This window comes from Halichoerus grypus, chromosome 5 (assembly GCF_964656455.1).
Source record: "Halichoerus grypus chromosome 5, mHalGry1.hap1.1, whole genome shotgun sequence".
Lineage (NCBI taxonomy): Eukaryota > Metazoa > Chordata > Mammalia > Carnivora > Phocidae > Halichoerus > Halichoerus grypus.
Window position 1 is genome coordinate 60,784,104 of NC_135716.1, and position 13,130 is coordinate 60,797,233.

Consider the following 13,130-nt stretch of genomic DNA (forward strand, 5'->3'; position numbering starts at 1 on the left):
CTTACACCAAATACAAAAATAAATTCAAAATGGATGAAAGACCTAAATGCAAGACAGGAAACCATCAAAATCCTAGAGGAGAAAACAGGCAGCAACCTCTATGTCCTTGACTGCAGCAACTTCTTACTAGCACATCTCTGGAGCCAAGGGAAGCAAAAGCAAAGCAAAAATGAACTATTGAGACCTCATCAAGATAAAAAGTGTCTGCACAGTGAAGGAAACACTCAACAAAACTAAAAGGCAATCAACGGAATGAGAGAAGAGATTTGCAAATGACATATCTGATAATGGGCCAATATCCAGGATCTATGAAGAACTCATCAAAATCAACACCCAAAAAATAATCTAGTTAAGAAATGGGCAGAAGACATGAACAAACATTTCTCCAAAGACATACAAATAGCCAACAGACACATGAAAAAATGCTCAACATCACTTCTCATTAAGTGATTAACCACAATGAGATACAACCTCACACAGGTCAGAATGGCTAAAATTAATAACTCAGAAAACAACAGATCTTGGCAAGGATGCGGAGAAAGGGGAACACTTTTGCACTGTTGGTGGGAACACAAACTGGTGCAGCTACTCTGGAAAATAGTATGAAAGTTCCTCAAAAAGGTAAAAATGGAACTATCCTACAACCCACCAATTACACTAGTAGGTATTTACCCAAAGATACAAAAATGCTGAGTCAAAGGGGAACATGCACCACAATGTTTATAGCAGCACTATCAACAATAGCCAAATTAGGGAAAGAGCCCAAATGGCCATCAACTGATGAATGGGTAAAGAAGTGTGTGTGTGTGTGTGTGTGTATATATATATACACATATATATATAAAAAATATTCCATTGTGTGCGTGTATATATACATATATAATGGAATATTACTGAGCCATCAAAAAGAATGAAATCTTGCCATTTTCAGTGCCATGGATGGAACTAGAGTGTATTATGCTAAGTGAAATAAGTAAGAGAAAGACAAATATTATATGATTTCACTCACATGTGGAATTTAAGAAACCAAACAAATGAACATAGGGGAAGGGAAGGAAAAATAAGATAAAAATAGAGAGGGAGGCAAACCATAAATGACTCTTAACTATAGAGAACAAACTGAGGGTTGCTGCAGAGGAGGTGGGTGAGGGAATGGGTTAAATGGGTGATGGGTATTAGGAGGGCATTTCTGTGATGAGCACTAGGTGTTATATGTAAGTGATGAATCACTAAATTCTACTCCTGAAACCAATACTATACTATATGTTAACTAACTTGAATTTAAATTAAAAAATAATAAAATAAAATAAAAATTAAAAAATAAAATAAAACTCAGTGGTATGATGTAATAACATTTTGGCCACAGTGAAAGAAAGTACTAGTGAAATAAAAAAAAAAGTCATGAAAAACTTTCACAGAATGTACCACAGAGAGTCAAAAAATAAAAATTCAAAACATCTAACATGCAACATTCATGTTAGATAGTGTGAGATCTAACTTATATTTGCTTGGAGTCCCAGAAGGAAATGTAGTAAAGAAAACATTAGAAAAGATAATGGCTGAGAATTGTGCAGAACTGATGGAAGATAATAATCCACAGAATTAAGAAGACCAGCAAATCCCAAGCAAGAAAAATAAATCTATACCTAGATATTCAGAAACTGTAGAAACCCAAATATAAAGAAAAAATCCTAAAAGCAACCAGAGTAAAAAAAAAAAAAAAGAAAAAAAAAAAGATAAAATAATTTTAAAAGAAGAGCAGTAGGCACCTGGGTGCTCAGTTGGTTAAGCGTCTGCCTTCCGCTCAGGTCATGATCCCAGGGTCCTGGGGCCAAGTCCCACATCAGGCTCCCTGCTCAGGGGGGAGTCTGCTTCTCCCTCTACCTTTCCCCCTTGCTCATGATCTCTCGTTCTCTCTCACACTCTCTCTCAAATAAATAACCTTTTAAAAAAATAAAAATTTTAAAATTAAAAAAAATAAAATAAAAGAACAGCAGTAAGGCTGATATCTAATCGCTGAAGATCAACAATGGAAACCAAGAGAATATAATATGCAGAGACAAAATAACTACTCATTAGAATTCTATAGTCTCTAAAATACCTCTCAAGAAAGATGGCGGTTAAAATAGCCCAAATTCAAAATCTGACTGTAACAAAACAATAGGTTATCCCATTAATATTTGTCTTTATTTTTCCCTTTATCTATAATATATATATTGCTTTTAATACAATTAAATGCCTTAATAAAGAAAAAGTCGATGAAATTAGACATATGGAAAATCATAGAATTCTCAGGACTTAGATTCCTGGTTTAACTATAAAATAAGGTTTTGAACAAGATAATTCTTTTCTTTTAAGATTTTATTTATTTGTCAGAGAAAGAGGGAGAGAGCACACAAGCAGGGGGAGCAGCAGGCAGAGAGAGAAGCAGGCTCCCTGCTGAGCAAGGTGCCCAACGTGGGACTCGATCCAGGACTCTGGGATCATAACCTGAGCCAAAGGCAGACGCTCAACTGACTGAGCCATGCAGGCATCCCTGAACAAAATGATTCTTAAGGTTATTTTTAGTTCTGCATATGATTCTGTACCTAATTAACCACATGGCTACTGCATTATTACAGTAAAAATTTCTCTAGTTAAATCAATGGTATAAGTAACTTAAAAAATTAAGTGCTCTATCAGAGTTGCAAGTGATAAACTACATTTACATAATCAGATTTGGAATATAAAATAGAAGATAAAAGATTCATAAGACACAGAAATGAATCATTCCCCCCCCACAAAAAGTAAGTACATATCAGAAAAAGTAACTTAATTCAAAGGGACACCTGCACCCCAATGTTTATAGCAGCAATGTCCACAATAGCCAAACTATGGAAAGAGCCAAGATGTCCATCAACAGATGAATGAAGAAGATGTGGTGTATATATATATATAATGGAATATTATGCAGCCATCAAAAAAACGAAATCTTGGGCGCCTGGGTGGCTCAGCTGGTTAAGCGACTGCCTTCGGCTCAGGTCATGAACCCAGAGTCCTGGGATCGAGTCCCACTTCAGGCTCCCAGCTTGGTGGGGGGCCTGCTTCTCCCTCTGACCCTCTCCCCTCTCATGCTGTTTCTCTCTCTCTCTCAAATAAATAAATAAATAAAATCTTAAAAAAAAAAGAAATCTTGCCATTTGCAACGACATGGATGGAACTAGACGGTATTATGCTAAGCAAAATAAGTCAATCAGAAAAGACAATTATATGATCTCCCTCAAATTTGCAATTTAAGAGAAAAAACAGGGCGCTGGGTGGTTCAGTCGGTTAGGCGGCTGCCTTCAGCTCAGGTCATGATCCCAGGGTCCTGGGATTGAGTCCCACATTGGGCTCCCTGCTCAGTGGGGAGCCTGCTTCTCCCTCTCTCTCTGCCTGCCGCTCCCCCTGTTTGTGTTCTCTCACTCATTCTCTCGCTCTCTGTCAAATAAATAAAATCTTTAAAAAAAAGAGAGAGAAAAAAAACAGAAGATCATGGGGGAAGGGAGGGAAGAATAAAACAACACGAAGTCAGAGAGGAAGACAAACCATAAGAGACTCTTAACCACAGGAAACAAACTGAGTTGCTGGAGGGGACGGGGGTGGGGGAATAGGATTATGGGGTGATGGACATTAAGGAGGACACATGATGTAATGAGCACTGGGTATTATATAAGACTGATGAATCACTGAACTCTACCTCTGAAACTAATAATACGCTATATATTAATTAATTGAATTGAAATTTAAAAAAACATTCTTTAAGATTTTATTTGAGAGAAAGAGAGCACACAAGAGCTCATGTGTGTGCGTGTGCAAGTGGGGAAGGCAGGGAGGTGGGGGGCAGCAGACTTCACGCTGAGCCAAGCCCAATGCGGGACTGGATCCCACAACCCTGAGATCATGACCTGAGCCAAAATCAAGAGTTGGATGCTTAACCAACTCAGCCCCCCAGGTGCCCCAAGGTAAATTAAAACATCTATCAATGAACCTGGAAAATTCTAACAGTACAGCAATGACTCATATAAGCACGGGTAGTGAAAAGCAAGTAACCTTTGTGCTACATGCAAATAGGGGAACTTTGTACATTTGACTACCCAAATACAGAAAGATAGTTTCTGTTTGCATAAAAGAAAAATAATGTTAATGATCAAAAGTGTATGCTCACCTTGTAAAAACTCCTCCTTGCAAGCAATGAAGTAGAAGAAAACAATGCTGATTTTCTTGGCCTGCTTTCTTTAAATCAGCCTTGAACCAAGAATAACTAAAACACTGCACCACAAATGTTCCAAAGAGCATAAAGCTTACTGTTAAAATACCAAAAACATTTTGTCCTTCATAGAAAAACCTGACAGATACCCAGATGTCCACAATTAAATCAGTTATATAGATTATAATGCCAAGAACTGACAACATAAAATTCAATTTAGTGTATTTCATTATGAATCACTATAGTTCTTGGTTATCTACTTTCTTCTCTCACACACACAAAAAAAAAAAGAAAGACAGAAAAAGAGTATTAGTGCATCTGCTACTATAACCCTGAATTTTAATTTCTACTCCCCAAACTTATTCAGAAGAATAAATATTATGAAATTGAAACACTAAAACCAAAGTGACTAATTTTAATTTTCTTTTCTAAATCTCCTATCCAGGTCCAATGTTACAAGACTTTAGTTAATCTTCTGTTTTTCAATGATCTTCATTACAGATGACAACACCTAAAATGAAACATATATAAAAGATCCTAAAAATCTTGAGTATAATATTAAAAACCCTAGGCCATGATTTTATCAAACTTCTACTTTTTCTAAAAATAATATATTACCACTAAATATAGTTCTTATAATAGTTTTGGGAGAGTAAAGCCTCAGTAATATACTTATTAGTTGAAAACTTCCTCTCAGACTACTTACCTTTTAAAAACCATAACCTACTAACAAAGATATTTATGACAAGTCCATCTACAGTGGCAAAAAATTAGAAACAATCTGTGTCAACATAAGGAATTGGTAAATAATGGTAGATTCACAAAATGGAATATTACAAGCTACTAAAAAAACAATTAACAAAGGTGCAATAGCTGTGAAAATTCTTAATATAGTCTTTAAATTTTAATTCCAGTTAGTTTACATACAGTTTGATATTAATTTCAGATGTACAATATAGTGATTCAACACTTCCATACAACACCGAGTGCTCATCACAAGTGCACTCCTCAATCTCCTTTACCTATATTTCACCCACCCACCCAACCACGTCCCCTCTGGTAACCATAAGTGTATTCTCTAAAGTTAACTTAATATGGTTTTGATTCAGCAATTCCAACTAAGAATCAAGCCTAGAGAAATAGTCACAAATGTGCACAAAGATATATACTCTTTGCAAAACCTTCTTTATAATAGCAAAAAGTTGAAAACTACCTAAATGACAAATGAGACCTCATTCAATAAAATATGGTACACCATAGTAAAGAATACACCACACAACCTTTAAAAAGAATGAAGCAGTTTTGTATAAACTGACCTCAGAAGATCTCCAAAATGTATTAAATGAAAAAAAACAAGTGCCAGAAGGATAAATACAGCATTTATGGGTTTTTAATTATATACGGAGAGAGGAAGGAAGTTGGAAGTGGAAAGCAAATGCAACTTCAATCCTGTAATTAATTATTCTTTTATATTGTTGGAATTTTTTACAAAAGACATGTACCCATATATTACTTACATAATCTCTTAAAATAAAAACAATAGTAAATGATACTTTTAAAGAATTTCAAAGACTGGACAAAGTGTTAGCTAACATTTACTTAGCACTATGTGCCAGGCATTAAACTAAACCTTATACATAAAATACCCCCATTTAAATCTTACATCAAATTTAGGAGACAGGTATTACTATAGTGACCTCTATTTTATAAATGTGGGCTGAATGCAATCTACATACAAGATCTGTCTGACGTAGAAGCTGTTCCCATATTTCCTGGGGTGCTTGTGTCTGGGCCCTTTGTACCTGCCAGTGGTGCTTTCTGGTAGAGGCATGGAATCGGTGGCTGCAGCCTCTGGGCTGGGATAAAACTCTCTGTGGATGCAGGGAAGCCAAGCCAGAGCCATGGGCAGTACACTGGTAGCAAATGGACTGACCATTACCACTGTAGGATTTGCAGGCTGTTATGTTTTGCAAGCCATGAAGCATATGGAGCTTCAAGCAAAACAAGTTTTCAAAGTCTACCAAAATCTGCCTTCAGTGGCAGCTATTACAGAGGTGGGTTTGAACACAAAATGCCAAAACAAGAGGCAGCATTAACAGCAGGTGTAAGCTCTACTACCAATACAGGAAAAATAAGAGCTGCTCTTCTACAAATTATGCTTTTCAATCACCCAAACAAGGAAGGATCTCCTTATATAGCAGCCAAAATCAATGAAGCTAAAGATTTACCACAAGGTCAAGCTAAAAAATGAAATAAATGTGCAATGAATTTTAAGTTCCTATTAGTTTATGTTTAAGAGTACCAGCTTTTTATAATAAAATGTCTCAAAGCTTAAAAAAAAATGTTTGATTCAACAGTGTTTTTTTAATTTTCCTAATTGCCAATATTTCATATTAAAATACAGATTTTTCACTGCTATCAAAAAACTGAAAGAGCTGCTACACTAGACTAACATTCCTCCATGAGCAGTGGATGCCTCCTAGGTGGGGCATGCGCTCTCAAGTTCACCACAGTAGCCAGCCACCCCACTGCAGTCATTTCAGCAGCTGGGTCTCAATGCTACTATAGCTACCTACTAGCTGTGTGTCTTCAAACATGTTCTTTTACTTCCCTATGCCTTATTTTCCTTCACTTGAAATATGGAAATAATAATGGCATATACCTCATAGGGTTGTTGTGAAGACTAAGAAAGATGATATATATAATACATATAAACCTCTAGAAAAGTACTTGGCCAACAGAACTCAGTAAATGTTAGTTACCATTACCATACCCTGCCTGCCTGCCTGATCCCTATAAGCATCTAAGTTTGCAATCTTTGACTTCACTTTAAAGGATGTTAAATAAAAAAAAATATGATGGTATGATTGCAAAGCTTTGAAAATACAAAGGAAATATGACTGGAGGAATACAAAAATGTTAACAGTAGTTTTATCTGGGGGAATTAATGGTATTATAGATGAATTTTTTTTCCTCTTCTTCATTTTTTTCTACATGCGTGAACTGAATTGTTTCCCTCCAAAGTTCTTATGTTGAAGTACTAACCACCAATGGACTGTATTTAGAGATGGGTCTCTAAGGAGGTAACTGAGATTAAAAGGAATAATAAAGACAGGGCCCTAATCTGATAGGACTGGTATCCTTATAAAAAGAAGTGACAACAGAGACCTCCCTCCCCCACACCCCACACTCCCATACACACACAGGAGAGTCTACGTGAGGATGCAGCTAGGAGGCAGTCATCTGCAACCCAAAGAGAGCTAGGAGGCAGTCATCTGCAACCCAAAGAGAGAGGTCTCCCAACAAACCAACCCTGCTGGCACCTTGATGTTGGACTTCTAGTCTCCAGAACTGTGAAAAAATATGTCTCTGTTGTTTAAGTCACATAGTCTGTGGTTATTCTGTCATGGCAGCCCAAGTAGACTAACACCCTACATGTTCTATAAAGAATGTTTATTACTTTAAAAACCAGGAGGTGACAGTGTTACTGAAAACTCACACAACATAATACTTACACTGTTCTTGTCATTTTACCGCTTATAAGTATTTTGTTTAAAAGTTTTCAAAATAATATTAAAAGGTATTTCACTCTTCTTAATGAAAAAAAAAAATTTCACTATCACTACTTTTCCTGACAAGAATGCTGTGGCCAACAGGATGGAAAAAAATAATTTTAAAATCTGAGTTTTCCCAATCTAGCAGGCCATGAATTTCCATGCGGTAAGTTTCTTATCTTAAAATGAAAGACATCACAATCAGAGAAAGTCAATTATCATATGATCTCACTGATATGAGGAATTTGAGAAACAAGACAGAGGATCGTAGGGGAAGGGAGGGAAAAATGAAACAAGACAAAACCAGAGAGAGAGACAAACCATAAGAGACTTAATCTCAGGAAACAAACTGAGGGTTGCTGGAGTGGAGGGGGGTGGGAGGGATGGGGTGGCTGGGTGGTGGACATTGGGGAGGGTATGTGCTATGGTGAGTGCTGTGAATTGTGTAAGACTGATGAATCACAGACCTGTACACTGAAACAAATAACATATTATACGTTAATAAAAAAAAATGAAAGACATCATGCCCAACATAAGCATAGAGTTTAGGAGGATGAGATTTAATCAGAAGGCTCTGTTCAATTGAATTAAATACTTACTTAGAACTTACCATGTGCTGTTTTAGGCTTTGGGGATATATCAAATGACAGACAAAAAAAATCCCTGCCCTTGTGGAACTTACATCCAAACAGAGAAAGATAGTCAATTAACAATAAAAATTAAGTGAATTAAATATTATATTGGAAGGTGATAAGTGCTATGGAAAAAACAACCCTAGGAGTTGGAAGTAGAGACAGGCACATCATGAGTTGCAATTTTAATTAGAATGTTCAGGACAGAGAGAACCTGGGTGGTTTAGCCAGTTAAGTGTCTGACTCTTGATCTCAGCTCAGGTCTTGAATGGTCAGGACAGGACTCACTGAGAGGATGGCATATAAGTAATGAAATTAGTCATGTAGATATCATGTGGGAAAGCTTTCCAGATATAAAGAACAGCTAGTTTGAAAATCAAATGTACTAGATTTCAAATATGTCCTCCAGAAACGAAAGTTCTACAAAATATTGGCAAATTCCTTACCATGGTTATACTGGATGTGTTCAATGTGCATCCAAGTCCTGTTCTAATATCATTCTAAAAAAATATAATTTCTTAAGCTTCACTATCTAGAGAGGGAAAAGAACATCACATATATAATGGAAAAATAGATAGTAATAACAGTAGCTATCATTGCTGAGTGTTTACTATGTGTGAAGTGTTTTACATACATTTTATTTAATCCTCACAAATCTCTATGAGAAGGGTATTATTGAGCAAAACACTGAGGCTTAGAGATATTGGGTATTTAGATGAGTTATCTCTAATGAGTAAACTGATTTTAGGGGTCCCTGGGTGGCTCACCCCGTTAAGCGACTACCTTCAGCTCAGGTCATGATCCCAGATCCTGGAATCAAGCCCCATGTCAGTCTCTCCGCTCAGCAGGGATCCTGCTTCTCCCTCTCCCTCTGCCTGCTGCTCTGCCTGCTTGTGCGCTCTCTCTCTCTGTCAAATAAATAAATAAAATCTTTAAAAAATAATAATAATAAATTAAAAAAATAAACTGATTTTAATGTAGATAATTTCCTTAACACTACAGACTATAATACCTAAGCACTCCACTCCATGTGTATATTTCTTAACCATTCTCCCCAAAAAGAGAGTTTCCTTTACCTGGCATGGATATGGAAAACACTAGCAGTTTTGAAATAAATTTACAAGATGAGAAAAATAATTTCTAAGAAACTTGGAAATTCCATTATTAGCAAAACATCAGATTCAATAGACTAAGTGGCAACATCTCTATTCCTAATTTAGTCAAGCAGAACATAATGCCAACCGGAAAGAAAACGACACAGCAAGGAAATAAATATAGCAGCTCTCATAAAGAAGGCCCACACCTCTTTAAATAACCACATAGTTCTGTAACTTGTATGAAGTCTAGTTCATCTCTATCCCTACGGTTAATCACTGTTCCAATTATCACCTTAGGAGAAATAATAATACCTATAAAATTTGACTTTATAAAGAATTTGTGACACTTGCTGACTTAATAGGACAGTTTCAATCCAGCTTCATTGAGAGGTCAACCCAGCTACATGGCTAACTGGCTGGCAGCCAAGACACATAACCTTTGTCCACCGTACATGATCTCTTTGTAATAAAGCAGACGTTTGAAGAAGTAAAAACTAGCAAACTTTCATTTGTCAACCAAATTCAACACACAAAAAATACAGACTTACTTGTCAAGTATAAAAAGCCTTCTTTAACTCAAAGTCTCTTCTGGAAAATCTTCATCCTGGGAATCTTTTATTTCTTCTTCACTGAAAACAAGTTATCATTAAAGGGCATGTAAACCTTTAAGAACGAATACTAAAATGAAACTGAAATCATCTGTTAGTCATATGTGGGATTTTCTCATCTAGTGATAAGAGAGTTTATATCATTGCAACTACAGTACACCCCTTTATAACTATCACATTAGGAGAATGAATAACTTCTCCTCCTCTCACAGGTTGACTAGGTTACAAGGTTTTACTGTGTTCAAAACTTAAGGTTTTTTTAAGATTTTATTTATTTATTTGAGAGAGAGAGAGCACAGAGGGAGAGTGAGAGGGAGAAGCAGACTCCCAGCTGAGCAGAGAGCCTGACGTGGGGCTCGATCCCAAGACCCGGAGATCATGATCTGAGCCGTAGGCAGATATTTAACTGACTGAGCCACCCAGGCGCCCCTCAAAATTTAAGTTTTAAGAAAATACAAAATTTAAGTTTTAAGAAAATACAAATCCAAGTAGACAACAAGTGTTTGAAAAGGAGAGAGAGATTCTTACATTTGAAGTACTCTGATAATTTACAAAGTATTTTTAACTTAATCCTACCTACCTTTTTCAAACTGTATACCTTCTTAAACCCTATGCCCCAAGGACATGATTGTTGGTTTCTGTTCCCAAAATAAATACTACAGTTGTTCTATTTCCAAGCCTTTTCTCAAGATTCTTTATTGTCTAGAATGTTCTTCCTACCTCCACCTACCTGATCAAGTTCTATCAGTCCTTTAAGAGTGAGCTCAAAACCCCACAACCTTTAAGCTTTTCCAGATATTCCCAATTAATTTGATTCTCCCCTTCCTCCTTGCAATCCTATCACTTCAGCTATACTTCTCTAGGATTTACTCACATGTACTTTAAAATAAGATAATATACATCTCCTTTCTGGTTATAAGACTCTAGAAAGCCAACTATCATTTTAACACCCCCCATATGTCTACAATAATACTGTGCATACTGTAGGTAGATGATAAATGATTATAAATACAACTGAACAGAATATAAAATCTTTGGGGTTTGGTTTTGTTGTTTTTTTTTACTTTTTTGAGGGGGGGGTTTTGGTGGGCAGCAAAATTTATTGAGCGATACAAAGCTCCCGAAGAGGGAGGGGACCCAAGAGAGTTGCCCAAAATCTTTCCTCTTACTTCTTAGAGAAGAGCTTAAACTTCAAGTCACATTACTAAACATATCCACAAAGACAATTTTGTATTAGCAGCCTAGATCTCTCTTCTGAGCTCAACCCATATATATCCAACTCTCTATAGATTTCTTTACAAGTATATCCCACAATCATCCCAATTTCAATTTGTTTAAACCAAGTTCACTACCCAACCTCTCTTCCCCCTCTTCTGTCGGTAGCTCCTTGTATGACTCAACTGAAGTCACTTAAGTTTTAAATTATCTGTTGGGTCCATTTGGCAGATGAAGAGCTTGGCAATGAATTAAAAGAAAGAGAGATGGAAGCCACAAGGGAAATTCTACATTAAAACAAAAAGTCAAGGAATAAAAGAATGGAACTGCCCACAAGTCCCAGAAATTACTGTTCCACCCTCTTCTCAAAGGTTTGTTGACTTTCCAGCACAAGGTTTTTTAAAAAGGAAAATGGGGGTAGCTTCCTGGCTGAATAGCCATTAAGTGATGGCTACGAATAAATAAAACTGGGAGTTGAAAATGCCTGATGTGGGGAATTTTGATGGTTCTTCCAAACATTTTTAAACGGGCATATTGCCCTTTCAGCAAAGGTTTTTGAAACATTTTTCCATTAAAAGTACATCTTTGAAAAAAAAAAAAAGTACATCTTTGAGACACAAGGCAAAAAAATTTGTCACACATAAAATAGGTGTGTCTTTCAAGAAATCTGGAATATTAAACTAATGATTTGTAAAATAAATACTGTACAAATTAATAGTAGTCTTTTCTTCAGAAATACCTGCAAAAAGGTGTTAAAATATGTTTCCTAAATTTTAGAACCACAAGTATCTGTGTCAATTTCTCACTTGTTTTGAAAAAGACTTGTTTTGAAAAAAAAAAAAGATTTCTCACTTGTTGGGACAGTGGATATGTCCTATATCTCTTTTGAGGTAGTTTATAGACAACTATCCTAACTCAATGAAATGGATCATAGGATTTCCTTCAGGTAAACTGTAAATCGTTTTTGTTGTTGTTGTTTAATAGGGACGGGTAATACTGGGATAGTCCACGCTTAGCAGATTAGAAAAGGACTCCTCGTGGAGAAAATAACTCCTATCTTGGGGACGAAACTCCTCAAGGCCGATCTAGGTCTCTGGGCAGGAACAAAGCACAAGGAGGGAGCAGCAAGCTCCTTGAATCTAACGAGAAGGGGACAAGTGTTGGGGCAAGGCAGCTAGGAACAAGGCTTCAGACGCTGAGCTGGGTTCACACAGCTGTCACCTGGCCAAGTCTCCAAATCTCCGTGTTTCATTTGTAAAACAGACACAAAAAGAGTGTCTTCCTCCTCATGTTGTTGCCAGGATTAAACGAGAGTGTTTAGAAAAAGCACTTAGCATGGCAGTAAGCACTAAGGAAATACTAGTTGCCCCTACTTATTATAAAAGACAAAACAGGTTTCTACACACACACACACACACACACACACACAGGTTTCTACACACACACACATCGCCATTGCCTAAAAACAAGCCATCCTTCCCAGGATTTAGTGTTCCGTAACTAACCCCAAACCTGCCTGCCCTGTGCTCCACAAGACTTCCCAGGTTAAAATGTCTCTCGTCCACTGGGAAGAACTCCGCCACAAATACCTGTGGGAAGGCACCAGACTGTGACAGGCGACGGCGCTCGGCCAAGCGAATGCAACCTCGCCTCAAGGTGCCTCCCGCCACGCGCTCTAGCCCGCCCTCCCACCGCCTCCACCCACGGAGCCCGGGCCACATCAGGTGACCTCTGGCCCCGCCCCCAGCACGACCGGCGCTTTCCCCTCCCGCCCCGGTCACGCTACGTCAGGCGAC

General features: G+C 37.2%; 1 protein-coding gene and 1 pseudogene across 1 annotated transcript in view; one reads left to right on the forward strand and one right to left on the reverse strand.

Moving 5' to 3' along the window:
- Positions 1-4,733, reverse strand: part of XKR9 (XK related 9) — a 29,044-nt gene extending 24,311 nt beyond the window's left edge. Inside the window, exon 1 of the mRNA XM_036109404.2 lies at positions 4,187-4,733. Coding sequence (XP_035965297.1) covers positions 4,187-4,458 — 272 coding nt within the window. The 5' untranslated portion in view covers positions 4,459-4,733. The remainder of the gene's footprint in view (positions 1-4,186) is intronic.
- Positions 4,734-6,129: 1,396 nt separating this feature from the next.
- LOC118546609 (mitochondrial import inner membrane translocase subunit TIM14 pseudogene) lies at positions 6,130-6,479 on the forward strand (annotated as a pseudogene).
- Positions 6,480-13,130: the final 6,651 nt, after the last annotated feature.